At 47.6% G+C, this 26,270-nt stretch overlaps 3 protein-coding genes and 1 long non-coding RNA gene across 5 annotated transcripts in view; 1 reads left to right on the forward strand and 3 right to left on the reverse strand.

Moving 5' to 3' along the window:
- Positions 1-134: 134 nt before the first annotated feature.
- On the reverse strand, positions 135-13,207 carry FRMD7 (FERM domain containing 7; the record flags this gene model as incomplete). 2 transcript variants are annotated; one of them, XM_081336597.1, is made up of 12 exons in its annotated part: positions 135-1,505; positions 2,062-2,137; positions 2,773-2,841; positions 3,084-3,247; positions 4,140-4,235; positions 5,334-5,481; positions 5,863-5,977; positions 6,268-6,365; positions 7,203-7,236; positions 7,669-7,711; positions 8,196-8,300; positions 13,151-13,207. In XM_081336597.1, the coding sequence occupies 12 exons, from the start codon at positions 13,205-13,207 to the stop codon at positions 492-494; spliced, it is 2,019 nt and encodes a 672-aa protein (XP_081192723.1). In that variant the 3' UTR covers positions 135-491. The 2 variants fall into 2 exon arrangements, with proteins under 2 accessions (XP_081192723.1, XP_081192722.1); XM_081336596.1 differs by lacking the exons at positions 8,196-8,300; positions 13,151-13,207 and having other exon boundaries at positions 7,203-7,281; positions 7,669-7,828.
- On the forward strand, positions 9,651-12,412 carry LOC308673142. Its single transcript, XR_014027583.1, has 3 exons — positions 9,651-10,432; positions 11,563-11,738; positions 11,969-12,412. It is a non-coding gene; the product is annotated as an uncharacterized lncRNA (long non-coding RNA).
- Positions 13,208-17,483: 4,276 nt separating the features above from the next.
- Positions 17,484-22,387, reverse strand: RAP2C (RAP2C, member of RAS oncogene family). The gene is made up of 3 exons (XM_081336754.1): positions 22,067-22,387; positions 21,303-21,620; positions 17,484-19,874 (listed from the first exon to the last, which is right to left on the reverse strand). Exons 1-2 carry the CDS (start codon positions 22,337-22,339, stop codon positions 21,342-21,344), a joined length of 552 nt encoding a protein of 183 aa, XP_081192880.1. The 5' UTR covers positions 22,340-22,387; the 3' UTR covers positions 17,484-19,874; positions 21,303-21,341.
- Positions 22,388-23,955: 1,568 nt separating this feature from the next.
- Positions 23,956-26,270, reverse strand: part of MBNL3 (muscleblind like splicing regulator 3) — a 49,213-nt gene continuing 46,898 nt past the window's right edge. The window contains exon 10 of the mRNA XM_081336559.1: positions 23,956-25,976. The gene's annotated coding sequence lies outside the window, so the exon portion shown is untranslated. The remainder of the gene's footprint in view (positions 25,977-26,270) is intronic.

Consider the following 26,270-nt stretch of genomic DNA (forward strand, 5'->3'; position numbering starts at 1 on the left):
GTTTTAATTTTAAAGAAATGTTTGTTTAAAAAAAATGTTTCATTGCTTATATACCTGAAACACCATTAGAAATTTATATCTGAGGGGGGTGGGGAACGTCTGGACATAGTTTTTGAAAACAATAATGTTACGGATTAAATAAAATATTTTTATAAATGTAGAAGCCGTACAAGTTGTAAATAGAGTTGATCCGAAGCTTTACAAAATAACCATATCATCCGAGCAGAACCGTCGCGCTCCTTCTTCCCAGCGTCTCTTAGTTCTGTAAATCTGTTTATAGATTAAGCTTCTTTCACACACTTTTGAGGAAGGGGGACCCAAAAAGTCAAATGGTTTGAAAAAAAAAGAAATAAATATTTAAGTTCTATAATCTTCTGTGGTCATTGTGTGATTGTGTCCCACCAAACACCTGAGCCAGGGATCAGACCAGGAGGCAAGTCACAAATCGGCAATGGGCCACCTACTTTTGACCGGTGCCGTCGTTCTGCTGCCTACATAAAATAATTGGGATCATCAATGGGGGCAGGAACCAGAGCTTCCTCTCCCTCCAGCTGGAGGCTCCCTGAGGAGAGGTGAATTCGCACCCGGGGTCTTTTGAGAACCCGCCCATAGAGGGCATAGTAGTCCGGGAGGAGGTCTGAATCGGAGTCACTGGATTCGGTCCCACTGCCCACGTAGTGCTCTGTGGTTCGCTGGACTTGCGGAGGTTCTGGGAAGGGTGGCTGGGTGAACACGCACTGCAAGAGGTCAATCTTTCTGCTGGTCAAGACAGGACAAGGCCCAAGAGGGCGGAACTCTGAGCCACAAGGGAATCTGGTGGCTTTGACGTCCGATTGGCTCCAAGACCTTTTGGGGACCTCCTGAACACCGTAGTCAAAGACGCTCTCGTCGTCCTCTTCCTCCATACTAAGGTGGGTCACGTAGGTGGCCGGGGGCTCCATCAGCTTGGAGTAGGCTGCGCCTGGATTCCTTTGTGGCTTCATGGGTGCCTCGCAGGTGCTGACCTCCAGAACTCTTTCCTCAGCACGGTCAGTGGTAGGGCTTTTGGGGTACTGAGGTGGCCGGTCCACGTAGAAGAAAACTGGAGGAGAAGCCACCTCCAATGGCTGACTGGATGCTGCCATGTAGGGGACATCTGTGTACGTCAGCTGCTGCCTTGGATTCCTCTCTCTCACGTTGCTCAGAGGGGGGCTCTTGCCGGTGACATCAAGCTTGGAGCTGGGCTGGAAAGAGGTCAGGGGGCTTCTTGGCCCGTAGATGCTGGCTGGTTCCCACTCATGGCCCAGCTCCGTGTAGACAACTGGGAAGGCAGAGCTGCTTTGGGAATGGAGCAGCAGCAACGTTGGGTCTGCTTCTGGTTTCGACCGCTCCAGTTCGTCAGCAAAGATGACTTCCACTGCCGAGTTCCTCCGTCGATTGTCTAGTGTGGGTTCAGAAGTGTGGATGCCATTTGCGCCATAGTAGCCGCCGCCCATGGTGCCGTAGACAAGCCGCAGGTCCTCCATCTGTGGGAAAAGTGAGGCATCAATGCTTAAGCTAAGATGCTTGAATGTATAGTTAGGTTTAGCCTGCCTTCTTGAGGCCTCAGGAGGCCATTTATGATGGTGCTTTTTCACCCAGAGGTGACAAATAACTAATTTTAGGCTTGTTTGGGCTGGATCTTAAGGAGGAATCCATGCAAACTCCACTTGCTCCATCCTTTCAACCACACCAGATCCAGGAAAATGGGCTGAAATTGTTCAATTTGATGAAGTAATTCTTTCAAAGAAGGACAGAATTTAAGGACATCGTGTGAAGATCCTGTCCTTTGTCACGCAGTTGGAGCACCTCTCCTCATAATGGGAGACGTCCGGATGTTTTTGACTTCGAAGCCCACAATCCCCAGCCATGCTCAATGGCAATTATGGGACCTGAGGTCCAACGTAGGCCAAGAGCAGAGGCATGGGAAAATACATGGGTGCACAAAGGTGAGACTCATTTGTGACTACATCATCCCTGGTCTTTATTTCATACAATTCCATCACCCCTCCCCAACAGATCCCCCTGACTCAAATTACGTACTTGTTTGGAAACATCCGTCAGCAGATCCGGGGACGATCGGCATTGCCTGTCGTGGTAGCGAGAGGAATAGTGTTTCCTGAAAGAGAAAACCAAAAATCTTGTGGCCCGTATTTTAAACTCTTTTCCATTTCTGAAGCTTCTCCAACATTCTGGTCAGCGACTTCTCCTTCTATATCCTGCAAAGAGACGTTTGCAGCGGGATTATTAGCCCAGCAAGTTGTGACTCGACACCAAAGATTGGGGACTTCATTAGTGAGCAGGGGAGCACATTTCTGCTGGGCTGTTCATGCAGTTAATTCTGGAGAAAGCTTAGCTGTTCCTTCAACCAGGTAATCTATTTGTGTCTTGCCCTTTCACTTGAAAAATCTCAGAGTACCTGAGAGTAGCTTGCAAGGCTTTTTTGGAGAAGACAGAGGAGGCCTCAGCAACCTGTGAAGGAAGCTGCAAGCAGGGATGACTGGAGGAAAAATGTTAATGACTTAATTGCCGGCCATCGACACCCCAATCAACAAATAAAAAGCCACACCCAACCAGCCACCACATCAATATGAGGGTGTACAGAACAGCCCAAAGAACACATTCTGGTGAGAAAGAATGGAAAGTCTGGAAGCTTGGAAGACCAAACCTCTAGTCCTGGCGATTGACCCAGATGGGATCCTGCAACATTATCCTGGGACAGGGAGAATCGCCTGTGCTTTCAACAAGTAATACCTCTCGAACGGCAGACTCTTCTGCTTCCCTTTGGTCCCATGTTCCAGCAGCTGCCTCTGAGTTCTCCCACTGTGGTTGCAAAGAGAGAGAGGTGGTTAAAGAGGGTTGCCTCTGCAGTACCCACCAAAGGCACCCCAAACTGCACCCACCAAAACGTTTGAGGCTGTCCCTTGGGGAGAAACGGTCCCCAGCTTAATAGTTCACACCCGGAAAAGACAGGAAATCAAGAGGAAGAACTTGTGCTGGACAGAGCCAACTGCAGGCCACCAGACTAGAGAAGGTGGCTGGCTGGCTTGCTCCCCCTAAGTTACCTGTAACGGAAACTGGAGCCTTTGCTGCAGAGAAAAGCTTTGGGTTTTGACTTTGGCTCGGCGGAGAGGCGGAAGAAGGCATGATACTCCACGCAGGTCTTCCAAAAAGCCTTACAGGTGTCGCGACTCGCCATGGCGAACTCCAGGGTATCTTTGCAGAGAGCCTGTTGGGGATGGAGAAGGAAGATGCATTGGTCCAGTCCAGTGTCTCTCAACCTTGGCAGCTTTAAGACAGGTAGACTGCCATTCTCAGAATTCTTCATTTTCAGTCTAGCCTACAGCCTGGAATTTCATCACTGACACTCATCCATGCTCTGCTTAACTTTTCAAGGTCAGCCAGCATCCAATATTTCTGGAAAATGAGGCTAGGGAATAGCAGAATGTTGTTAACAGAGTTGGAAGGGACCTTGGAGGTCTTCTAGTCCAACCCGCTGCTCAAGCAGGAGACCAAATAAGATTTCAGACAAATGCCTGTCCAATTTCTTCTTTAAAAGCTCCAGTAATGGAGCACCCACAATTTCTGGAGATGAGCCGTTCCCCTGATTAATTGCTCTCGCTGTTAGGAAGTTTCTCCTTAGTTCTAGGGTGCTTCTCTCCTTGATTAATTTCTACCCGTTGCTTTTTGTCCTGCCTTCTGGTGCTTTGGAGAATAAATTGATTCTCCTCTTCTTTGGGGCAGCCCCTGAGATATCTGAACACTGCTATCCTGTCTCCACTAGTCCTTCTTTTCATTAAACTCGGCATCCCCTATCCCAGCAACCCTTCTTCGTATGCTCTAGCCTCCAGCCCCCTAATCATCTTTGCTTGTGGCTCTTCTCTGAATGCAGGAGGGCCCCGCAAACCCTTCCTTTTTCTTCCTGAAATCCACCCAAACAATTTGGAACTTCGAAGCCTTGCTTGCAGCGATGGTCTGCCAGCTAGCCTGCTGCCTCGATGGATCATTACTGCAAGGAGTGTGCCTTAGACCAGAGAAATATCACCCAACCCAACCCCCACACTGACACTGACACACACAGACACAAACGCATACATCCCAATTCCCCCACCCCCAGGTACCGAAACGTTGGCATGGAGCTTGATCAAGAAATGCTTCCGTTTGAAACTCAGTTTCCGGATTTTGGACCAGTTGAAGGTATTAATCTTGGTGTTGCCCTGCAAAATTAAGAGCCAATAAGCAAATAGATCAGGGATCTCTAATCTTGGCCACTTTAAGCCTTGTGGACTTCAGCTCCCAGAATGCCTGAGCCAGCCATGCTGGCTGGGGAATTCTGGGAGTTGAAGTCCACAGATCTTAAAGCGACCAAGGTAAATGAAGACACACCACCAGGAACACGACAAGCTGTGGAAGGTGGCTCATGGAGAGCCATTTTCAGTTGCTTGGCATGAGGCCTCTCGACGTCCAGCACCAAGCGGGGATTATAATTTTTAAATAAAATATTCTTTTCATTTTAGGGATCTCCTGACTGCTGCTTAGTCCTCTTCTTAACTGCCTCTTTTGCAGCAGTGGAACGTGAAAATTAGAGGTCCTTTTTAACCAACTGCTTAGTGCTCGCAGAGTTAAATCTATTGTCTCGTTCCACTTTCCCCCTACAGTTTTGCTGGAGAAAAGCCTCATTTTTGCACCCAGAAAACACAGCGTCCCACCCCTTTTCCCCTCGCTTCTTCCCCAGCTGAAGGGTAAGGCTGTTGAGGAGCACGTCGCCCACGTTTCCCAGCACAGGCTCACCAAAGCCGGGGAGCTGCAGAACCATGTAATTGCCACAAAACTGAGACTGCTATTCTCGGCAGAAAATTATACGGTCAAGAGTTGTCTCCCTACTGTGCAACGCCGCGATCTGACATGGCAGCAGTTTGGTTTAGCAAGGAAAGACAGGAGTTGAGGCGCCCACATCAGAGGGTGCTGGGCGAAACCACAAACGGCAAAGGACCTAACAGTCCCCATGGAGATTTTTCTCAAATACCCAGCCTGGTTTCCCCTGAGGCAATTCCCCAGGCTGTACTTAAAGCAGGAAGCTTTTAATTAACATTAGAAAGGACTTTTGCTGATCTTCCAAAGGCTCCATTCGATTATCAAAGAGGTCCATCTAGAATGATTGACAGCTGCCAAAAGGGCTCTACACAACTCTGCTTTAATGCTGAGGGCACCAGGGTGCTGCCCGCCCAAAGAATTCATGCTTGTGAGGTCACATTGACGCCTTCACCTCCTGGGTATCTTCCTTGGAAAGGTGTCATAAGAAAAAATCATTTTACCCGCAGCACCAGGACTCCCATGTGGGTGACCGCCAAGTTAATCTGGGTGCCTTCTCCGTCACTCGCAGGGTGGGGGCGGATGCCGTACATCTCCAGCTTCCTTGCTATGTCCAGGAGCTGCGCATCGGATTCAGCAGGAGTTTTGCCCCTGAAAGAAAACGGGGGGGGGGGGTGTCAGCAACTGAGGTAGAGAGAAGGGCTAGGCTGCGGACCCCTGCCTTTGCACTCAACCAGTATGTGTCCCTCTCAGTTCTGTTGCTCCCAGTTTGGAAACTGGAAAACTGTCTCTTCTCAACTTTCTGATTTCAAGTTCAGAAAGTCATGTGAAATGGAACTTTCCGCGCACGGAAGTTTTAATTTCATTTAAGCTCTCACTCCAAGGGATCCTGAGCAAAAGTAAAAAGTTTAGCACTGGTGATGTTACCTAGTTGGGTAATGAAACGTCTGCAAGAAAACAGCCAAGCTCAGAGAGCACCAAGTAGCCCTAAAAAAATTAAAAAGAGCCACGTGGAGAGGATCGGCGACTTACATGTGCTTCTTATGATAGCACATGATGCTGTTCCTCAGATCCTCTTGGTTCAGCAAGTATTTGTGTGTTTCCAAGTGTTTTCCGTCCATTTCTTCGTGGAAATCGCCAAGTGCAGCTGCAGGAACAAGCGACACAATTAAGATGCTTCTGGTCAATGGAATCAGCTTCCTTTGGGGCACACATAGCCCGGTCCACCAACAAAAGCCAGGAGCAAAATCAGGGCCAGCACAGATCCCGTGGCAGGAAGGATTGCCACGGAGGGGGCAAGAAATGTCTTTTCCCACCACATGGCGCGGTGCAGCTGTGTTACCCTCCCTGAGACCCAGCCACGTCCTTGCCCCGTGGGTGGCCATCCTCTTCCTCTCCTGCCGAAGGAAGCTCCGAGTCGCAGGACGGGGGACGTACATTGGAGGAGATGCGACACCATCAGAGCCGCACTGTTGCTGCTGCAAGGGAGCTTCCCGCCGGCCAGGTCCTTCTTGATCTGAAGGGTGAAGAGGTACCTGAAAGACATTGTCAGGACTCTCACCGGGCTCCCCTCCCTCTGGAGAAGCAACACAGGGAGTCCTAGGTTTACGACCACAATTGGGACTGGAATTTCCACTGCCGAGCAAGCAGTCATTAACTGAGTTGCCCCCAATTTTGCAGCAGTTTTGCCACAGTTGCTAAGGGAATACAGCTTCCCACTTTGCTTGTTGGACACCGGCTGGGAAGATCCCGAGTGGCCGTATCAACTGTGGCAAATGCACCTGACCGTGGGGATGGTGTGACGGTTGTAAGTGTGAATTCCGGTTGTAAGTCGCTTTTCCAGTGCCATTGTGACTTTGAATGGTCACTGAACAAACAGCTGTAAGTCAAGGACTTACAAACATGCTTCTTTCTGCTCCTCTCTGATCATTGCCAGCTTTAAGGGCTAGAAACTTGAATTTAAAAGGACTGGTATGAATGGGAGAGAAACAGCTTCTTGAAATTCCTGAATCCAGTCTGAGTCCTGCATTGTTTGTTCTCTAAGGACATGGATTCTGTATCAAAAATGTCCCCTTGTTTTTATTGTATTATTCGTTTGTTTATATATGCCCTGTTAGATATACTTAATGCCTTTAAATACTTCCTGCCTCCTGTTGTTGACACAGCAGTAAGAATAATAAACTTCTTTGCATGGATGCTGAGTTGTATACAAACAATTTCAGCAGAGAGAGCTGCATTTTATCTCGTTAGCCTTCTTTTTAAACAGATATTCAAAAAAAGATAATCATTTATTTTAAAAGGAACGCCTTAGAAGATGAGCAAAAAAGTGCATAAAAACAATGAAATGAAATGAAAAGTAACGTGCAGCCTACCTCGTCAACTCTTCTTTCAGATGACCCGGATCCACTGGGAAAAATTTCACCATAAATTTGAAAAGAATGTCCTTAGGATCTTAAAACACAACATCTTCATAAGTTTGGTTTCAAAAGTCTGTCGGGAACATTTACACACATCTTTTCATTTGGAAAACGGCCCTTGTGCTAGAGACCAGACCAGCCGTTTCCACCCATCCTTCTCTGGATCCTTTATTGCAGGGATCTCCAAACTCGGCAACTTTAAGACTTGAAGGCTTCACCTCCCAGAATCCCCCAGCCAGTCTTCAGGAGCCCCTCCTGCCCTACGAGGGGTGGGGGGGCATCACCCCCTCAACCAGCAGCCAGGAAGACTGGTTGGTTCCCAGGCCGGAAAGCAGCTTCTTACCCTCCTTGCTTTCTACAGAGGGGCATAAAAGGGGATGGGACCTCCCCCCCCCCCCGCCGCCTTCTCCAAGGTACTTACTTTTAATCTGCTTGGAGATGGGCTTGAGAAGTTCCAGCCAGGCCTGCAAAGAGAGCAAGGGCAGCCTAATGTATCGGAGGGACGCTAGCAAAAGGCCGGGAGGGTCTGCGGGAGATAAAGAGGTCAATTTGGGGCCTCTTGCCCACCTAACAGAAGACACCCCCTTCTGCGCAACCTTGACTGAACCAGGAACTTCTCAGAATTTCTCTTGCAGAACCTTGACTGAGCCAGGAGCCCCCCCCCCACACACACACACACCCAAAAAACTGGATTGGGTCCTTTGGGGAAGACAAAGCCCGCTGAAAGCCAGGAGACCCCCCCCCTCCCCGAGCCTTTAGCTTCTGCCCACCTGAGCGACATTGCCGGAGTTCAGCTTCTGACCCCTTGCAGAGGGGGAGACCCGTGGAAACAGCTGTGTCTAAAGCAAGTTTAATGCACTTTCACTCCCCACAGCCTAGTCCATGTGGCATTCTTATACAACCCCCACCCCCACCCCCAGAGGTGGCCATTCCCCCTCCTAAACTTACAGCATGCCCTGCAGGGCTCCAGAACTCCAGTCCAAAATATTCCTTTTCTGCCAGGTTCAAGTGGTGGCAGCTCAGGTTAAATAATGTTTTCCCAGAGGACTTTTGCTAAAGGGCCAAAAAGGGGAAGGAAGAGAAGGAAGAGAAGGAAGGAAGGAAGGAAGGAAGGAAGGAAGGAAGGAAGGAAGGAAGGAAGGAAGGAAGGAAGGAAGGAAGGTGTCAAGCAATAACATTAGAACGTCGGAAACTTGACAGAAGGAAGGAATAATGGAGAGAGAGAGAGAGAGAGGCAGAGAGATAAACAGAGCTCTTTGCCAAAGAAAAAGGCACAAGCATCATGTCTCCTATTTCCACAGGCTCTGCATTGTTCAGTGTGCTCAGGGTCTTGAGTTTGAGAAGGGTTGGGGTGAAAAGGGGATGCCCAGAAAATGATATGAACAGGTGTATGAAATCCCTGGGAGGGAACCCAAACTCCTAGCAGATGTCTCCTTATGGAGCTCTTAAAGATTGGTGGTGGGGCAGAGAGCATTCCCAAGTGACTTCATCAAGAGTGAGCTAATTATAGCGTGAGTTGTGTCTTTAAACTTGAGAGATACTTGCAAGAGTTGGATTTTTGAAACAAGCCTGGATTCAACCAGTTTATTTGCTGAATTGCCAGATGCCCAAAATTGACCAAGAAGTCTTTGTTAACTCAGTTCTGCCATCTTGCATTCAGTCCTGGCCTCTCAGATGACATGAGCCAGTGTGGGAAAAAGCCAGGGCAATCTTAATTAAGCAACACAAACCCATTAGTAATTAAAGCTAATTAAACAGCAATAAGCTGGAAAAGTGACAAAGTTAAATACTCAATTGTTCTTGAGTTTTTGAAATTTGGGAGCAATTTCAGAACTATAAACATTTCAATCCTTGATAAACCAGTGGCACCATCTTCCCAACCCTGTTTTCCAGGCATGTTGCAGCTTCCAAAATTGCAAAGGTGGGAATGCTTAGCACATACCTAAAGTCCCCCAAGTTGGAGTAGGTTTTATTTAGATACAAGAATTCCTGTTTATACTGGAGTTGCATGCTTGCAGCCCCTCCCCAAGCCAATGCTGTCCACTTTTAAACACTTATTAAATTATATTGGCATCTCACTTTAATTAGTTTCATGCTACTCATTTCTGTTTCCAGATTTCAAATGGGAGAAAATATAAAATAAAAAAATACACCTAAGTATCTTAGGCAAAAGTCTATACTGTACAAAGGTACTGTTTGGGAAAAGTATAAGCGAGGTATTCTATTGAAGAAGCTTATTTCCAAAGATTGTGTACATTATACAAAATTGATAACAAACATAAACACTTTAAATAAGTAAATAAATAATTGGGAGCTGCCCAGTTGGTTATTCTATTTATCGAATTTATGTGCTGTGCATCTTGCGGTATGAGACGATATTCAGTGGTTGTAAGAGGGGCAGCTATATAAAGGTTTTAAATAAAATTAAAAGGTTGAAAGAAGTGTGCAGTACATTATGCATTTTAATGCAAACTTTTTAAAAATATCTCAGACTCACAAAGGAGAGAGGAGAGCCAACCACTGGGAAATTTGCAAAATTGATACCCTGAAATTGTCAGAGTTGCAAAAAAAAAATAAAAATCTGAGTGGAATCAAAATAGATCTGCACATTTCTGTTCCACACTAGAACTAGAAATGATGTTTTATAAAGATTAAACTCCTCTGCAGGGCTGAGCCAGATTCAGGAAACTAAGCCCCAGCAACTCTTGAAAAGCCAGCGGAGTTTCTGGCTGGACCGGCTGGTGGGCAAATTGCTCCTGGCATCCATCCAGAGGCACCTGTCCTCTGACTTTGGTCTGCCAAGGAAATTGAGGGGTTGCTGACACGCGGCGCATTGTGCTCGGTGTGAAGCGTGCATGCTAACATCTTACAGATAATCCCTTGTTGCAGTCACGGAGGCTTAAATTGCTACCCTGGTACCAAAGAGGCAACTAGGGAAATGACAGGGTAATCATTGCCTTTTCTGCAGGGGGGAAGGGGGGGCCTCCTATTTCCTTACAAACAGCTGAGTGGCAACAGCAATTAAAGCAATTATCGCTGTTTATTCCTCCTGCTGCAGGTTTTGGGAGCCAGGGACTTTTTCCCAGAGGAAAGAAACAGCCTGAATTAAGGCGATGGTGCTTCCTTGCCTGGGAAGGATGCTCTTTTCTTGGTGCTGCCACCATTCAAGGTGTTGCAGGTGTCAGGTGAGGGTAGCCCCAAATCAGGAGGCAGAGTCTGGAAGCACCTTTCTGATTAACACACTTTATTTGAAGAGAGGAAAGTGCACAAACTGCAGCTGTTCCTCCTGATTGTTTGCACCATCCAAGGCATGCAGTTGCGGCCCTATCTAGACCGGGATGCCCTACGTACGGTCACTCATGCGCTTGTGACCTCTCGTTTAGACTACTGCAACGCTCTCTACATGGGGCTGCCCTTGAGGACCACTCGGAGGCTCCAACTGGTACAGAATGCAGCCGCGAGAGTCGTGTTGGGAGTCTCCCGATACTCCCACGTTACACCTTTGCTCCGTGAGCTGCATTGGCTACCAGTTGTCTTCCAGGTGAGATTCAAGGTGATGGTAATGGTCTTTAAAGCCCTTCATGGCATGGGTCCGGAGTACCTTAGGGAACACCTGCTGCCGGCATCAACTTCCCTCCGCCCTGTGCGCTCCCACAGAGGGCCTCCTCAGGGTGCCACCGGTTAGACAATGTCGCCTGGTGGCCCCCAGGGGGAGGTCCTTCTCTGTGGGTGCGCCGGAATTGTGGAATCGTTTGCCGGTTGAGCTCCGGACGGTGCCCGACCTTCGCTCCTTCCAACGCAATCTGAAGACCTACTTGTTCGAACAAGCCGGCCTGGCCTGATGGGTGATGGGTTTAGATTTTAATATTGTTTTAATGTATTTTAATTCATTGTTCTTAGTTTCTGGGCACCTGTTTAATCTCTTTTAATGTTTGTATTCTTGTATTTTTTATATGTTTGCCCTGTTCACCACCCTGAGTCCTTCGGGAGAAGGGCGGTATACAAATAAAATTATTATTATTATTATTATTATTATTATTATTATTATTATTATTATTATTATTATTATTATTATTATTATTATTATTATTATTATTATTATTATTATTTATTTATTATTATTATTATTATTATTATTATTATGCATTAATGTTTGTGGCTCCTGAGTGCTCGGGGGGGGGGGGTTCTCAGTCTTGGCAGCTTGAAGATGGGAGGACTTCAACTCCCAGAAATCCACCCATCTTCAAGTCGCCAAGGTTGAGGGACGCTGGGGAATTCTGGGAGTTGAAGTCCACCCATCTTCCACTCTAACCAGAGGGGACCCTGCTCTTCTCTGGTTCCATTCTTGTCCTGCAACTTTAGGACGTTTTTCCTGCCATTCAGATCCAAACCTGCCTTCATGCAACTTATTTTTTTGTATTTTGTGCACGAGTGTTTGAAGCACCCAGACCTCCTCGTGGAGCTATACCTGAACCCCTTCGTATCATTAAGGTAAAAAAGGGGCACAATTGTCCCTCTGCTTTTCGCCCTCTCCGTGCAGAATTCATTAGACTCCCTTCTGCTTACTGACCCTGAAATCCATCTAGAAGACTTCCAGCTCATCCCTCTGCTTCTACTAGCAAGAGCCCCCCCCCCCCCCGTTTAAGAGAAGCCATTGGAAAAGGACCCCCAGGCTGTCTCTCTTTCTCTTTCTCCCCCCCCTCTTCTTTTTTTAATTCCAGGACATTATTGTGACTATTGGACATCAAATGCACCCTATGCCCCGAAGGCTTTCTGGAGGTTTTGAAAAGGAAGCCCCTCCCTGGGCTCTAATGCACTCCTTTCTTGCAAGCAGGATGGCCTATAAAGCTACAGCGGAGAAGCGAAGAGGCGGGGGGGGGGGGGCTTGGAAAGGAAGGAAATAAAAATAAAAAAAATAAAAAAGGGGGAAACTCAGCGCTGGAGATAATTCCACAAAAGAAGGGCTTCGTGATTACAAACCAGAAATCCTAGTTTCAAGGTAGACTTAATGTGTCTCTGTCTCTGCTTCTGAACTATAAATCTGGCATCAAGAACAGCCTATCAAGATGGAAATTAAACAATGAGGGTTGTTTTTTTTTAAAAAAGCTAAATGTTGCACCTATGCTCCATCCTGGGTACTTTTACAACTGAAACCATCCATATTGTTGTGCTGTTTTTACTATGTTGCTTCTTAAAAAACAAAGACACATCCACGTGGATGTAGCAAAAATTCAGCTGCACTCTGATTCCAAAATGTATGTTTTTGTTGCCTGGAAGATTTCATTTTGAAACAGACACCTTTATCTTCTGATAGATATTTCTCTCTGACAGAAACATCTGTCCTTTAGATAAAGATATTGGGTAATCCACTTTTAACTATAAGGCAAATACGATGTATACAAAGTGCAGCAAGGCTAAATTTACCAAAATGATAAGTTGTCTCAATGGTAACTATCATTTTGACTCACTACAATTCTGTGATTTTAGCTGTCAGGAAGCCTGTTTTTTCAGCACCTGCATCTAATTCATTCTTTGGAACATTAATTTCATAGAACAAATGATGCAGGGGCTAATTTATAAAATAATTATTTTTAAAATTCTTAACAATTTGGTGATTACAATTCAAGATGAAGACTTGGTTGTGGACACGCTCTTTAAACATTTAAATGACTTCTCTTCTTGTCAGATAAAACCTCTCAGAAAGCGTCTCGTTCAAGGAATATTTAGAAACAGTCAAGTCCTCACTGTGAATTAGCAATTGTTCAAAATGTGGGGAGATGCAGGCATCTAATTAGATTAAAAAGAAACAGAACAATACTGAAATTAAAACATCACCCTCTCCAAGAAGGTCAAACATATTCCAGCAGGCAAAATAATAGACAAGAAGCCGTGAATATACTTACATCAACCACAAAGATCTTCTGAGAGTCATCCAAAAACTGGACTTTGAGATGTAGCATCCTTAGGTGAGTGGCTCAGCAGCCAGGCAGGATGAGGCTCTGTGCAGTCTGAAGAGAAGGAGGGCGTCTTACGAATCAGACAGAATTTTATTCTTGGTTGGATAAGAACAGGAGCCTCGAGTGCAGATTTTTGCAAAGGCGCATAAGACCGACAGGGAAGATGGAGCAGATACGTGTCCCTGTCAACCATCACAAAACCGGAAAAAGTTCTCTTTTGTTCATGCCTTTTTCCGTGTTCACCTCTTTTCCAAGTTCCTCCTTGCGGAGAGGCTAAAATTCTCCCCAGAACAAAGAAATAAAAATTGCTTTGCGCGAGACCCAGACCCAGGTTTTCTCCAGAGCTGGTCTGCCCTGCTCCATCGGTACTCAAGATGAAAAGACTTTGCTCAAGCAATGGCAAGGGACAGGAATGACCTTCTCTCTCCATTTTTAAAGTACAGGGCTCTTGGTTCAGAAGGTTCAGGGTTTCTGCATTTTCACTGTCTTAAAAGGGTCCCCCAGAAATTTAGGTCAGTGTGTGGTCAAATAGGGCAGGGCCGAGTGTAGGAATCCCCTTGGAGAACCATCTCTACGTATCCAAATGGGTTCTTAGTAAGAGGCGTTCTTCCTTTCTTATTCGCTTTTGGTTTCCCCCTTAAAACCTATCCCTCAATTGGGCCTACCAATGCCTGCAATCCAGCTGGTGGTTGGAATGGATCCGCTCCCAATATCTGCGGTGCATTTCACTTCATGGTTTTAACAATTTTTTTTTTTTGGGGGGGGGGAGGAATCTCAAAACCCTTAGCTGTACAAAATCTAATTTCACTTCCCCAGAAAAAGAGAAAACCATGTATGCAGAAGGTCCAAGGATCTAGTATTGCTCTGAGATATTGCTCCTAAGCTGAAAAATGTTTTTTGAAATAATTTTGGGTCACAAAATTGGGTCATCATTTTGGCCAAACTTCAGCCTGGCCTGCCGTTACATCCTTGAACCTCGTGATTAGATCAGTCAGGAGGATCGAAGCATCTTTACAAAAAGATTATGGAAATGTGCCTTTTCTCTTGCAGTCCCCAACTTATAACAGTTCATTTAGTGACCATTCAAAGTTATAACGGCTTGGGAAAAAGTGAAAAAGCGTTTTTTACACTTATAACCATTGCAGCATCCCCCTGGTCGCTTGATCTAAATTCAGACACTTGGCCACTGACTCATATTTATGACGGTCGCAGTGCCTCCCTTTTGCGACCTTCTGACAAGCAAAGTCAATGGGGAAGGCAGATTCACTAAGGATCATCTTACTAACTTAACAACTGCAGTGATTCACTTAACAATTGTGGCAAGAAAGGTTGTAAAATGGGGCAAAATTCACAAATGTCTTACTTAGCCACAAAAATGTTGGCTCAATTGTGGTGGTAAGTTGAGGACTACCTGTATACACACCTACAGAAAGCCAGATGTCGTGCAAAGGTGTCTTCCTTACCTGAAAGCGGGTCCACGTCTTTCCTGGAAAGGTTTTGCTTTTATCAATCGAAAATCGTAACATTCATCAATTCCTTCCCAGAATGCTTTTTTCTTTTCTGGCGGACGAGGAGGCCAAGATCCCCCCACTCGGTTCACCTGGAGGCGGAACGGCCCACGTTGGCTTGGAAACAGCGCCATCTCCTGGTGGCCTTTCCATTTCAGTCGTGTTGAACAGTGATTGAGTTGCGTGCTGGCTGGGACAACACTTGTACCTCACCGGCTTGGTCTCCTGTTATTATATGCCAGGGAAAGGCAGCCAGCCATTGACTGAGGAAAAGGGCAGTTTGTAGAAGAACGAGCCAGTCCTGAAAAGTCCGAAGGGCTTTCATTCTGATGTGGCTTTTCCTACATTCAAGGAAACTTTGGGAAGAAATATTTTCCCTACCCGCGTTTATTAATAGCACCAAGTTCACAGGGTTGACCCAACTGTAACGAGGCAAATTCCTCCTCCAGAGCTTGAACACCAACCATGTTCTTTATTACAACAGCTCCACAGTGAAGTTGTTGGTCCCTGAGTAACAAACCAGGGGGGATGCGAGAGCTGAAGGCTAGACTGGAAGAAGGCAATGGCAAACCACTTCTGCACTGTGGCCCAGAGGGATCTCCTTGTCTCACCAGGAACTGAGCTAACGCCAAGGTGTCGGATACCTTTGGCAGTTCAGGGGGCAACATGCGATCACCCTTGAGGGTCCTCAGAAGCTCAACAGGACCTGTCCCAGTTAGCACATGGAGGGGAGTTACTGGGCCTGCTGGGGATTGGGGTTATTGGTGAGGCCAAGAATTTTTTAAAAAAATCACTAGCAAACCATTTTCTTATCCTTGCTAAGAACTCCTCATGAATGTGTCCATCAAGTTCAGCTGGCAGATTTGTTATCTCTGCTGAAGTAATTCTATGGATGTCACTCAACGATATCAAAGTTCAAGAAAGCAGGGCAATTTTTGGATCGACTGGCAGAGATCTCTGCTTCTTTCTTACGGACAGGTGAGCACCATTTCCACCGCTTCCATCTCAAGAATCAGAATAACACAGCCCTGGCTTCCTGGCCCTACCAGAGGAAGTTTCAGAATCAGGCCTTAAATCAGCCACGAAACCCATCAGGTGGGGCCCTTGCTATCTCACAGGGCGGTTGTGAGGATGAGCTGGATCTACGCCCAGAGCTGGCCTGTGGTCTGGAAGAAGAACTAGCTGAAGATGGCTTTTTTAGAAGAAGCAATAAAGGAAATCACGTTACTGTTTTGCAGGCAGGTCGCGCCCACTCTGCCTCCTCTTTGCAGATCTAAAGTTCACTTGATAGAAGAGGAAGCCTTGCATGCCACTTTCTCTGCTCTGCAGGAGGCAGGCCACCCTGGGCCCTGCCCCACCAGGGAGCAAAGGCAGCCAGTGCCCATTTCCTGGCAGGTCGGAGAGAAACCACAATCCAGATAAGACGGGAGACAACCCAGGAGGCCGCTTCTCTCTCTTGTAGCAACCACGGGGGGGGGGGGGGGTTTACAGATCACTCCTCCCCACCCAGGCCATGTGAGCTGCCACTGACCTCTAAGAGCCCTGCAGCCTTTGAGGGGGTTTGGGTGGCCAAGCAGGGGCCCCGCCACTTCAGAAGCAAAGAGCAGAAATAAGCATCCTCTAACCTAATTGAGAATAAGTAATGCAGTACATAGAATGATTACATTTTTCATAATCCTTCGAGCACGTGAAAAGTGACACGCGTGGTCCTTGTGGCCCAGAGCCTAAGCTACGGGCCTCTCGGCTGCAAGGCTAGGATTGTCCCAGCTGCCAGTTTGCAACAGCAGCTCAGTACAATTTTGTTGGTGGTGCGAGGGAATTCCTGCTTGCTTGCAAAAGGATTATGGTTTGCTATAATCTGTGTTTTGACACCGGGTGGTAGACATGACAGGAAGGCCTTGTCAGTTCTGGTACAATGGGGAGATTAAGTGCAAGGATCCTATCAAAGATTCTATTCCTTTCAGATCTTTTTTTCCTCATTTGCAGGTCTTTTCTCCCCATTTCACTCACGATGGAGAAACTCGGGTGGATCACTGGCAATCTCACAGGACCGGTGTGAAGCTAAGCCGGATGAAGGCACAGAGCTTGTGTGAGATCTCGGAAAAAGAACAAGTTGAAGATGGGGTTTTTTTTAGAAGCGACAAAGGAAATGACATTTCCGTTTGGTAGTCAGCCTGATTCCTCTCTTCATCTTTTGCAGATCTAAAGTAAAGATCATACAGCCACAGCCAAGCTGCTCGGTTCCTCCTCTCGTCACAATGGAGGGATAAAGCTTGGCCACCACGCTGTCTTGGGGTGTCAGAACAGTGTAGCTGGGAAGCCTTAGAAGGGGAGGTCTAGACTGCAGAATCCCTTCAGGACGAGGCCCAAACCATATTTATCTCTACCCTCGTCTTCTTTGCAAATAATAATCAGGCAACAGAAGATTTTTGTGTCATTCTCGTGGGTCACATCCCCAAAGTAGACAGGGCCAGGGAAAAGAAGGTGAGTTAAAGACTTGATTAACATTTAATCTAATTACTCCCAGATTATTTCATCATTTCCCCTTCTTTTCCCTAAAGTAAAATTTGTGACAACTTCTGAGGGGTTCACACAATTCAAGAAGCTGAAATTGTGCAACAGGGACGCAAGCAATTGCTGCATTAGCTGAAGGACAACATGGGCGTGTTCCCCACAGCTGTATTATACTGCACGGAAGCTAACACACATTACAGCAAAAGCCACAAAACCACTCTTCCACAGTAGATAAGTCAGGAAAGAGAGGAAAGCACTTTTGGTAATACAGTATCTATTTTATTAAAAAAGTTACAAACAGCTGGACTGTAAGGGCTGTCTTACAAAATAAGAATGAATGAAACTGGAGAGAAAAAAAATGGTGGTTCACCTTTACAAAGCATTTGATCATTGTCCTAGTTTTGCACTTGCCAAATTTCCAGACTTTTTTTTTACTTTTCCCCAAGAAAGAGGTACAGTACATTTGATACACTGAACTAAATTGCGAGAACATTCAGGCAGAACGGGGCTGTGGTGCCACATCCAGGAAGGAGATGCCACGAGTAGCCCTGGAAAGTAATTACTCCTGACAATGGCTGGGATTGTGCACCTGGATGGCCACCCCCACCCCCCTGGAGCACCGTCTGGCTTCCCATTGTGCAATGTGGAGAAAGAGGCATTTGGAGTGGGGTTTGTCCCAGAACCAGGCCCTCCCTCTTCCTGATTAATCACCTGGCAAGGTGGCCCAAGGGCTGCATGATTCAGGTCAGTGGGACAAGTGTACCAGCACCTTCTCAGCTGGACCAGAAGAGGCCTTGTGCAGCTCCAGAGTCCTTCTGAAGCAGGCAAGCAGGCGGGAAGGCCTACAGCGCAAAGGCTGCCTGAATCTGAACCTTGGAAGGCCACCTCTTTTAAACGGCCAGCTCCTTGTTCCAAGTTGCGCTGAAGCAGGTCAGATGGCAAACTCTTTGCCGTTCCCAACTCCAATTGAGAAAGAATGGATTTAATTTTTTTTTTTTAAAAAAGGTCAACCAACAGAGAAGTTTAGAAGTTAACACAACATGTCTACCACTGAAGAAATAAGGTACAGTCACTGTGTGAATTCTGCATTCCCTTGGCACATCTGATACTTGGCCAATGTAAAAAGCACTGCAAAACGGGGTTTTACATTTGGAGACTTCTATTAAAGTGCAAGCCTAACCTTTACTTCACTGCAAATTTTGAATTTAGAGATCAAAACGCTGGGAAGGCTCAGGCACAGCATGCTAGTGCCATCTGCCAACCCAGATGATTTAAGGATGAAATTTGGTCAACACTAAGTTTTGGGCTGCTAGGGAAGTCAACATTTATTAGATGTATGGTCAAATGACTCCAGGTGGGCTTTTAAACCTGGTGCAGGTTCATTCCCTCCCTGGAGGGGGAAAAAAAGACACTTTTTACATCAGTGCTAGGAAAAGGTCTCCAATGCCTACAGCAGTTATGGTGCTAACATTTCCACTCATGCACTCTTCGTTCTGCTCAAAATCTGTGTTGCTCTTCAAAGACCACAATTAGCTAAACTGCCGTTTCGGTGAGACGCAGGCCGTGGAAGGCCAGGGCGACAAGGCTCCTGTTGCTTTGTCTCTTGGCTTAGTAAGCCAACCACGGCTGCATCCCAGAGAAAATGACAGGCAAGCAACGGAGCAGCAGGCCAGGCCAGCTCATATATCGTTTCAATGTTCTTGGACAGAGACAATAGTTAAACAGTAGCATAAAGTGTTTTTTTTTCTTTTCTTTGCCAAAGTCACCTTAAATCCTGTCAGGGAATCTCAAGTTCCCGTTTGCTTTGGAACACAACCTAAGAAGACACGCTGCCCGTTTCCCAAGAAAAGATTTTTCAGCATTTGGAAGATGAATGCAATAAGAAGATGAACAAGTGATTTTCAACACAGCCTTGTCTTTCAAAAAACCAAACCCAAATACCATATAACAACAGAGAACACACGTACAAATTGCTGGATGCCTCCAGTCCCCTCCCAACAAGCTTTCCCATCAGGCCAATCACAGCTGCTGAGATAAAGGGATGCCATGTCCTCACGTATCAGGCAATTCTTAAAACATCCTTCTATGACACCATCACATGTAAACAGAATGTTTCAAAGTTCCCATCAATGACGTTTTAGAGGAGAAGAAACCTTGTTTTCATTCTCTTTCTCTCTCTCTCTCACTCTCTTTTTGCAAATCAAGCACGAATGTGAGGTAATATACAGAAGTAACCATTTGTGTTTAAGGCTCACTTTTATTCTCCATTATTTTTTTTTCTCTTAAAAAAGGCATTGAGTAGGTAATACTGAGTTTAAAGTTTAATAAATACAAGATTTAGAAATCAATTAAAGAAATAAAATAGTTTAAAATGAACTTTTGCATATTAGCCATTAATAGGAACTTAGAAAGCTATAAAAAAACACCCAAAGAGATCAAGAACAGATTCCCAAATCAAATGGTAAACATGCTAAGTGTTTGTAGCAGGCCCTGCCTCTCTCTCTGGCTGCTCCTTGCCTGTTTCACACCGGATGCCTGGAAAACGTGCTCTGAAGACAGAGACGAGACTGAACAAGGCTCTGTTCGGCAACCTGGGCTTAAAAGGGTTCTCCAACGCAGCATCTGTGCAAATTTCCTCTGAGTTTTATCTGCAAGCAAGACAAAGAATCTGTCAGGGAGCCTCAGGTCCTCCTGGGGCACAAGAAGCTGTTTCGATGGCATCACCAAATACGAGGACCCACTTTCCCATCACCCCAAAACCCCAACAGTGTTTTATTTTTGACCTGCAGATTTTTTTACAGATTTTCCTGGGGACCTGCTAGAGAAAACAAATTATTCCAAGCCACACAGAGATCCTGTTTTATGAAAATACAAGCAGAACAGAGTGAAGTAGCAGGGGTTGTTTTTTGTTTTTTAAAATTAAATCCAGTAGACCCCGAACAAGATTTATTACGTAATGCAGCTGGGGGGGGGGGGAACAGCTTGTGACTCAGTCTATTACAGAAAGGGATTTTTTCCCTCTCCTGTTACTCCTCAACAATTTAATGCTTTGATGAGTTGATGAAGTTCTCCACCTTGGTGACTGAAGCAGGCAATTCAAAAGATGGCAGCTACGTGGTAGAGGAACTGGGAAAAACTGAGATTGAAGCTTTTCAGCCTCTCAAAAGAGGGAAGGCTGAAAATAATTGGGGAAAAAACTTCATTGCTTCCATTTTATTTTCATTTCATGCAACCCGTGTGCTGAACATGTTTGCAGCGCCTGGAAAATTCAATGACAGCTGACACACACAACCACACTTTCACAACCTCCCGCTCCATTAGAGCCAATAGGCCGTTTCAGATTAAGAAGCAAGGCTTGTCATCAACCGTTAGCTTTCCCCCTTCTTCAAATGATTCAAGAAACAAAGCAGTTTGCCTGTTTCAGAATAGGAAATTGCCCTTGCAAGAAAATCAACATTTATCTACAAGGCGTCAGGGAAGGATCGACTATAGCAGGCCTACTTAGATTTGCAGTAGAATCTGAGAAGAGATGGCCAAGAGGAAGACCCCTTTTTTATCTCACGATAGAACTTTCTCTACCAAAGACTGGAGAAGCTGGCTTGTGGGCATCACATGTTGAGCCAGGAGGATTTAAGGCAGGTTTAACTGTTTGCCCTGCTACTTGGCAAATCCACCATGTTTTTTTGGGACCAAGCACCACAATGCAACAGGTCCTGGATTCAGATTATTTTGGCAGAAGGGTAGAAGAAAAGTCTAAGAACTCAAGAGAGCTGTTGCCAGCTCAATTGCAACCAATTCACAAAAGGCTTCCGGCCTGACATGTTTTGGAGGCGTCCGCCAAAGTTAAGCCAGCAGGACAGCTGGCAGATTCTGGTTCTCTCTATTCAGGCAGCAAGAACCAAAGGGGGGGTGGGAGACTGTCCTTGAGGAACCCAAGTGCAGCGCCCATCAGCCCCCAACTCAGCCAGGGAGCCCAAGGGCTGCTCTTCAAGCACAGACTCTGGGCGCTGCTGCAAGCCCAATCCCTAGCCGAGAGGCTCTTCTGTCTGTGTCTCTCGGGGGGGGGGGGCACTTACTTGCTCTGCATGGCCATGATGGAGAGTTTGCTTTCTCCCTCACTGGACAACACAAGTTGTACAACACTGCTCTTGCTTTTCAGGCAGGGATGCATAGTTCATTTGTCGCACAATCTCGGCAAAGAGTTCATCCACCATGGTCTTGCTCTTCGCAGAGGTCTCCATGAAGGGGCAGCCCCACTCCTGGGCCAGCGCTCGGCCTTCCGCTGACAAAACTTCCCTCTCCGATTCCAGGTCGACCTTATTCCCCACCAGGATGAGAGGAACCTTTTCGTATCGCTTCACACGGACAATTTGGTCCCTCATCGGCTTGATGTCCTGGGGAAGAAATCAAAAGCGGTGAATGCTCTCCATACTTCGAGGGGCGGCGCAAGAGCAGAGCGGGGCTCACCACGTCTGCAAGGCTAACACACTGGGCCAAAGAACGTGTCTTTTTCCCCAGAGGGCCCCGCAGAGCATCTTACTGAAAGCCGGCCAGGCTCAATAGGTCCCAAAGGGCAGTTTAAGGCAGCCACACTTGCTATAAGACATTCTAGCTGAAAGGGAAGATTTGTAGCTCAGGGTTGGACTGCGGGGTCCCGGGCGCTCTCCGAGTTCCACAGCCCAGCTAGGCAGCATCGTCAGGGCCGGTACAGACAGGGCGGGGGGGGGGCTCAAAGGCAAGCGGGGGGGCCCTCCTCGGCCCGGGGAGCTCCCCTGCCTCCCCCAGAGGCCCCGGGCGGCTGCAGCTCCCCCTCCCCGGCAGCCCCGCCAGGGAGGCTCACCTGGAAGGACTGCTGGTTGACCAGGCTGTAGACCAGGATGAAGCCCTGCCCGTTCTTGATGTAGAGGTCGCGCATGGAGGCGAACTGCTCGGTGCCGGCCGTGTCCAGGATCTCCAGCACGGAGGGCGAGCAGTCCACCTCGATCTCCTTGCGGTAGAAGTCCTCGATGGTGGGGTCGTACTTCTCGATGAAGGTGCCCGTCACGAACTGCACCGTCAGCGCCGACTTGCCCACCCCGCCCGAGCCCAGCACCACCACCTTGTACTCCCGCATGGCCGCGCGGCGGCGGGGGGCGGAGGGGGGCTCGACCGGGCCCCTCCCGCGCCCCCCCGACCGGCCTCGCGCGCCCCCCCGACCGACCCTCGCCCGGCCCCGCCCGCCGCCGCCGCCGCCGCCTCGCTCCACGGCCGGGCTGGGGAACCGCCCGCCCGGAAGAGTGCGGCAGCGGCCCCGCTGACGCCACTTCCGGGCGTGGGGGAAGGGCGCCCAATCGGGAGGGCCGCGCGGCGCCTGCGCCCCGCCACCCGGCGAGGCCGCGGATCGCGCAGGGCTCGTCCCCGCTGGGCCGCTCTAGCCCTCCGCGGGGTTTCTCTACGCCTCTCGAGGCCACAAGCTCGAACAAAGGGTGCGCGGCCGTTGGCCGACGGGGGCGGGGCCGGAGACGCGGGCAGGCGGTCGCTCCTTCCGGGATGGGATCGAAGAGCTTCCGATGAAAGGAAGTGGGACTGGGAGCGGGGAGGGATGGGGACAGAGCGACGACTTCGACGACCATGAAGTCGCTACGGCCAGAGCGGCATTTCGATCTCTCCCGGAAATGCTTGACCGATGGGGGGGCACTTTCAAAACGGGGGGTGGGACGGGCGGAGGGGAAAAGCGTCACGCGAGGCGGAGCGCATCATCTCCGGGCGGCTCGGACCGTCCGGCTTTCCGCCGCCCCGTTTGAGGAGAAGCGGTGCCCTGGCAGGGAGAGGCCGCTGCGCAGGCCCAGAGGGACTGCGGACGCAGACGCAGGAGGAAGGCTGAGGGATGGGAGGCCAAGAGGAGATCCCAGGGCAGTCCTCTGGAACGAAGAGCCTTTCCTCGTTTTCCCTCCCCGCAGCAACCGTGGAGCCTGGCCATTCCATGAAGAGTCCCCTCTCCCCTTCCTCCGCATCGCTGGTCCTTTGCTGCCCTTCCCAGAAGGGAAACTGAGTCAGGCTGCTCATCCAGTGGCTGGACCGCTCTGCGACAGGCCGTGAGGGGGTTAAGCCGATTCTCCCATCGCCCCGCGAGGCAGCAGCACATCCTGGGATTGTGATGTCCCTGGGAGCGCTGTGCGGCAACGGACCGAGAGCTCTTGCTCCTGAAAATCCATTTAATGGTTCCCCGTGTTTCTCTTTGCTTTGCCCCCTCCTTCCTGCTGACCTTCTATAACTGTATTATTATTACTATATTGTTATTCCTTTTAAAAAAACATGGTCATGACAATAAGCATACCTGACAGTCCTGCTTCCTACCTGGGTCCACGCACCGTTTCCTCCTGGCCTCAAGACCTGCCTCCGTCATGACCTTAAATGCCTCTGGCCAGATTTTTTGTTAAGCTGGTGAATTTCTGAAAATATGTGACTCCTTTTTCTCTCCATTCTGGTTTGTGTGCTCAGCTTTGCTCTAAGGGCATAATAAACCTTTTTGTCACTTGGTGGGAAGAAGACTGCTTTCACACACACCCTCCAAAATAATACTAAAAACCTCTTTAGGCAGGACAGAGCTTTAGGGGTGTTTGTAAATTACTGCAATAAGCCTATTACTGTTCCATACCTGGGACTCATTGAATGTTACCGGGTGTTCCTCCAAGGATGAGGCCAAAGTAGAAATGGTACAAACGATTCACTCTTATGTGCTATAAATACATTTATAAAAGGTACAGGAGTTCCACTAGGAACATGGAAACACAGCAAGAGATTCACTTGAAAACAGTGAAATTAAGAGCATGTTCTGCACGCACGCACAAGGTGCTTTTCTTAGTAGCTATACCATGATATTGTTAAATCATTCCTAATTTTTCCTTAAGGGGACTTGGTCACTGCTAAGCTCCTGGAAAACTTTTATTCTTTCCAACAGCCACACAACTGAGCCTGAAGCATGTACAGGGAGAACATTAGCAGGACAAATAAGCTTCAAGGAGGCCAAGGAAATGATTGTCCTGAGTCCCATCTGGACAAGCTTATCATATAATTTTAGCCCTGACGCAAGCATGAATGATAGTGACCAGCAAAGTTGAGGGGGGAGGAAGGAGCACTTCCGAGAAAGGTTATGCTAACAGATTGTGGGGGGGTCACTTCAGTTCATCCTCTAATGACTGCTTAACTATGCAAGCAAAGCAAAGTAATGGAGCAGACGAGCAAGGGTTGCAGGCTTTCGGGGCAGGCTTGGAGTTATTTTGGAAGCCGGTGACCCAATGCGGATGTCGGGTCATGCATTGTTTATCTCCAACCCCACCCACCCCTCTGTTGGACTAAAAACAATCAGGGATTTTTTTCTTTAGGGGACTGGTGTGCAAAGTGAAGCCGTTACCCCCCCCCCCTTGCAAAGGCATCCATCAGCTTGTCAAAACAGAATGGCTGGCAGAGAGTTGCAGGGCGTGGATGAATCAATTTTTAGCCGGGAGTGGCTGGAATTACTCAGAGCAGTGTCACCAGCCCAGCTTCTCTGCTCAGGGAAGAGACCGTTTTTCTCCAAGAACAGATCAGAGCCTGTCATACTGGTCAGGGTGAAGCAGCGACTGGGGCCAAGACTATAGCAAATTTTGTTTAGGATGCAGTTTAAATTGAATTTGGCTACTACTTGACAGGAGTCCTAATCCCAGAGGCCAAATGTGCTGATTTCTAGATTTGATTATGTTCAAATTTCAGATGACTTGCTCTTTATTAGGGCTGTTCTAGAGCTGGGTTCACACAATTTCACTTAACCCAGTTACTGTATTGATCGGATGCATTTTCTACAAATCTTCATCACAGCGAATCATAAGCTAAGCAGGTTGGATTTACAGATCACAGAAAGCAGAAAAGCCACCAAACAAGCAGAGCAAGTTTACGAGAGACACAGCTGCAGAATCTCTTCCATACCTGAATAACACTAAATCACAAGACCCAGCCGTTTATTGGCTTTCCTAAGTAAAATAGTTGCTCTCCATATTTTTAATAATTTCCCCCTTCTCTTCTGCAAAAAATAAAAAAAATCCAGTACAGGGGCCCCTCTGGTAGAGGGCATTGCACACAAGTGGGGGGAGCCTTCTCTCCTGCAGATCCCACCCTGGGAACCTGGGGGGGGATGTTTTGCTCAGAAAGAATCCCTCCCTGGAGAATGACATGGGGAGGTTTCCTGACCCAACTAATTTTTCAACTTTCCCTCTAAGCCTTCTGAGCATGTCTGGGGCCTTGTGGTTAGTTACATTTCTTCCCTGGCAGCCATTGTCCAATTCCCTGCCTTGAAGGCTACCTTGATTGAACAAGACACCTTGCTTATTGTGCCCTGCCAAATCCTGACACAGTCGAGTTTAAATAATGCACGAACGCAGGAAGCTTATAGGATTTCTTGTAACTGAGCCCTGCTGGCAGAAGGGACGGTCACTGGCCAGCCCAAAAACAGAAACAGATAAACTCTGATTGACCTCGATTCCATGGATCAATCCTTACAGATGTTCTGTGACAGTCTCTGCCCTGGGTTCAGACGTGGTTTGATTCAGCCAACAGTTGATCTAAATCAACCTACAATTTCACCCCACTGCACTGCAAGAATTAGGATTGTTTGGTGTGAACAATGCCAGCGTTTCTTCTCCATCTTCGGGTCAAGGTTGGTTCCAAAGTCTCAACACCTCCAAGCAGCTGTGTCGAGGAGTGCCACGTTTGTGACCCTGCAGGCAGACTGGGCCCTGTAAGATTTCAAGAGGTAAAAAATAGGTTGCAATTTGTGACTCTGGAACAAGCAGAGCCTTTCCAGCAACCCTGAGCAAAAACATTCCCCCTCCAAGGCAAATTGGGGTGTGAAGAAGTTGGGAAAGTTGGCCTGGTCTGTTTCTCCTACAATCCTGTCACTTTCCAGTCACGGTCCAGTGTGAGAGGAAACAACCAATCCTTACCTAGAAGTCTATGGTGGAAAAACCTCTACAGAACTCTGGAACTGGCCATCAGAGATTTATTTTATTTTTAATTCCATTTATATCCCG

The sequence above is a fragment of the Vipera berus genome (genome assembly GCF_964194415.1).
Source record: "Vipera berus genome assembly, chromosome: 11".
Taxonomy (NCBI): Eukaryota; Metazoa; Chordata; class Lepidosauria; order Squamata; family Viperidae; genus Vipera; species Vipera berus.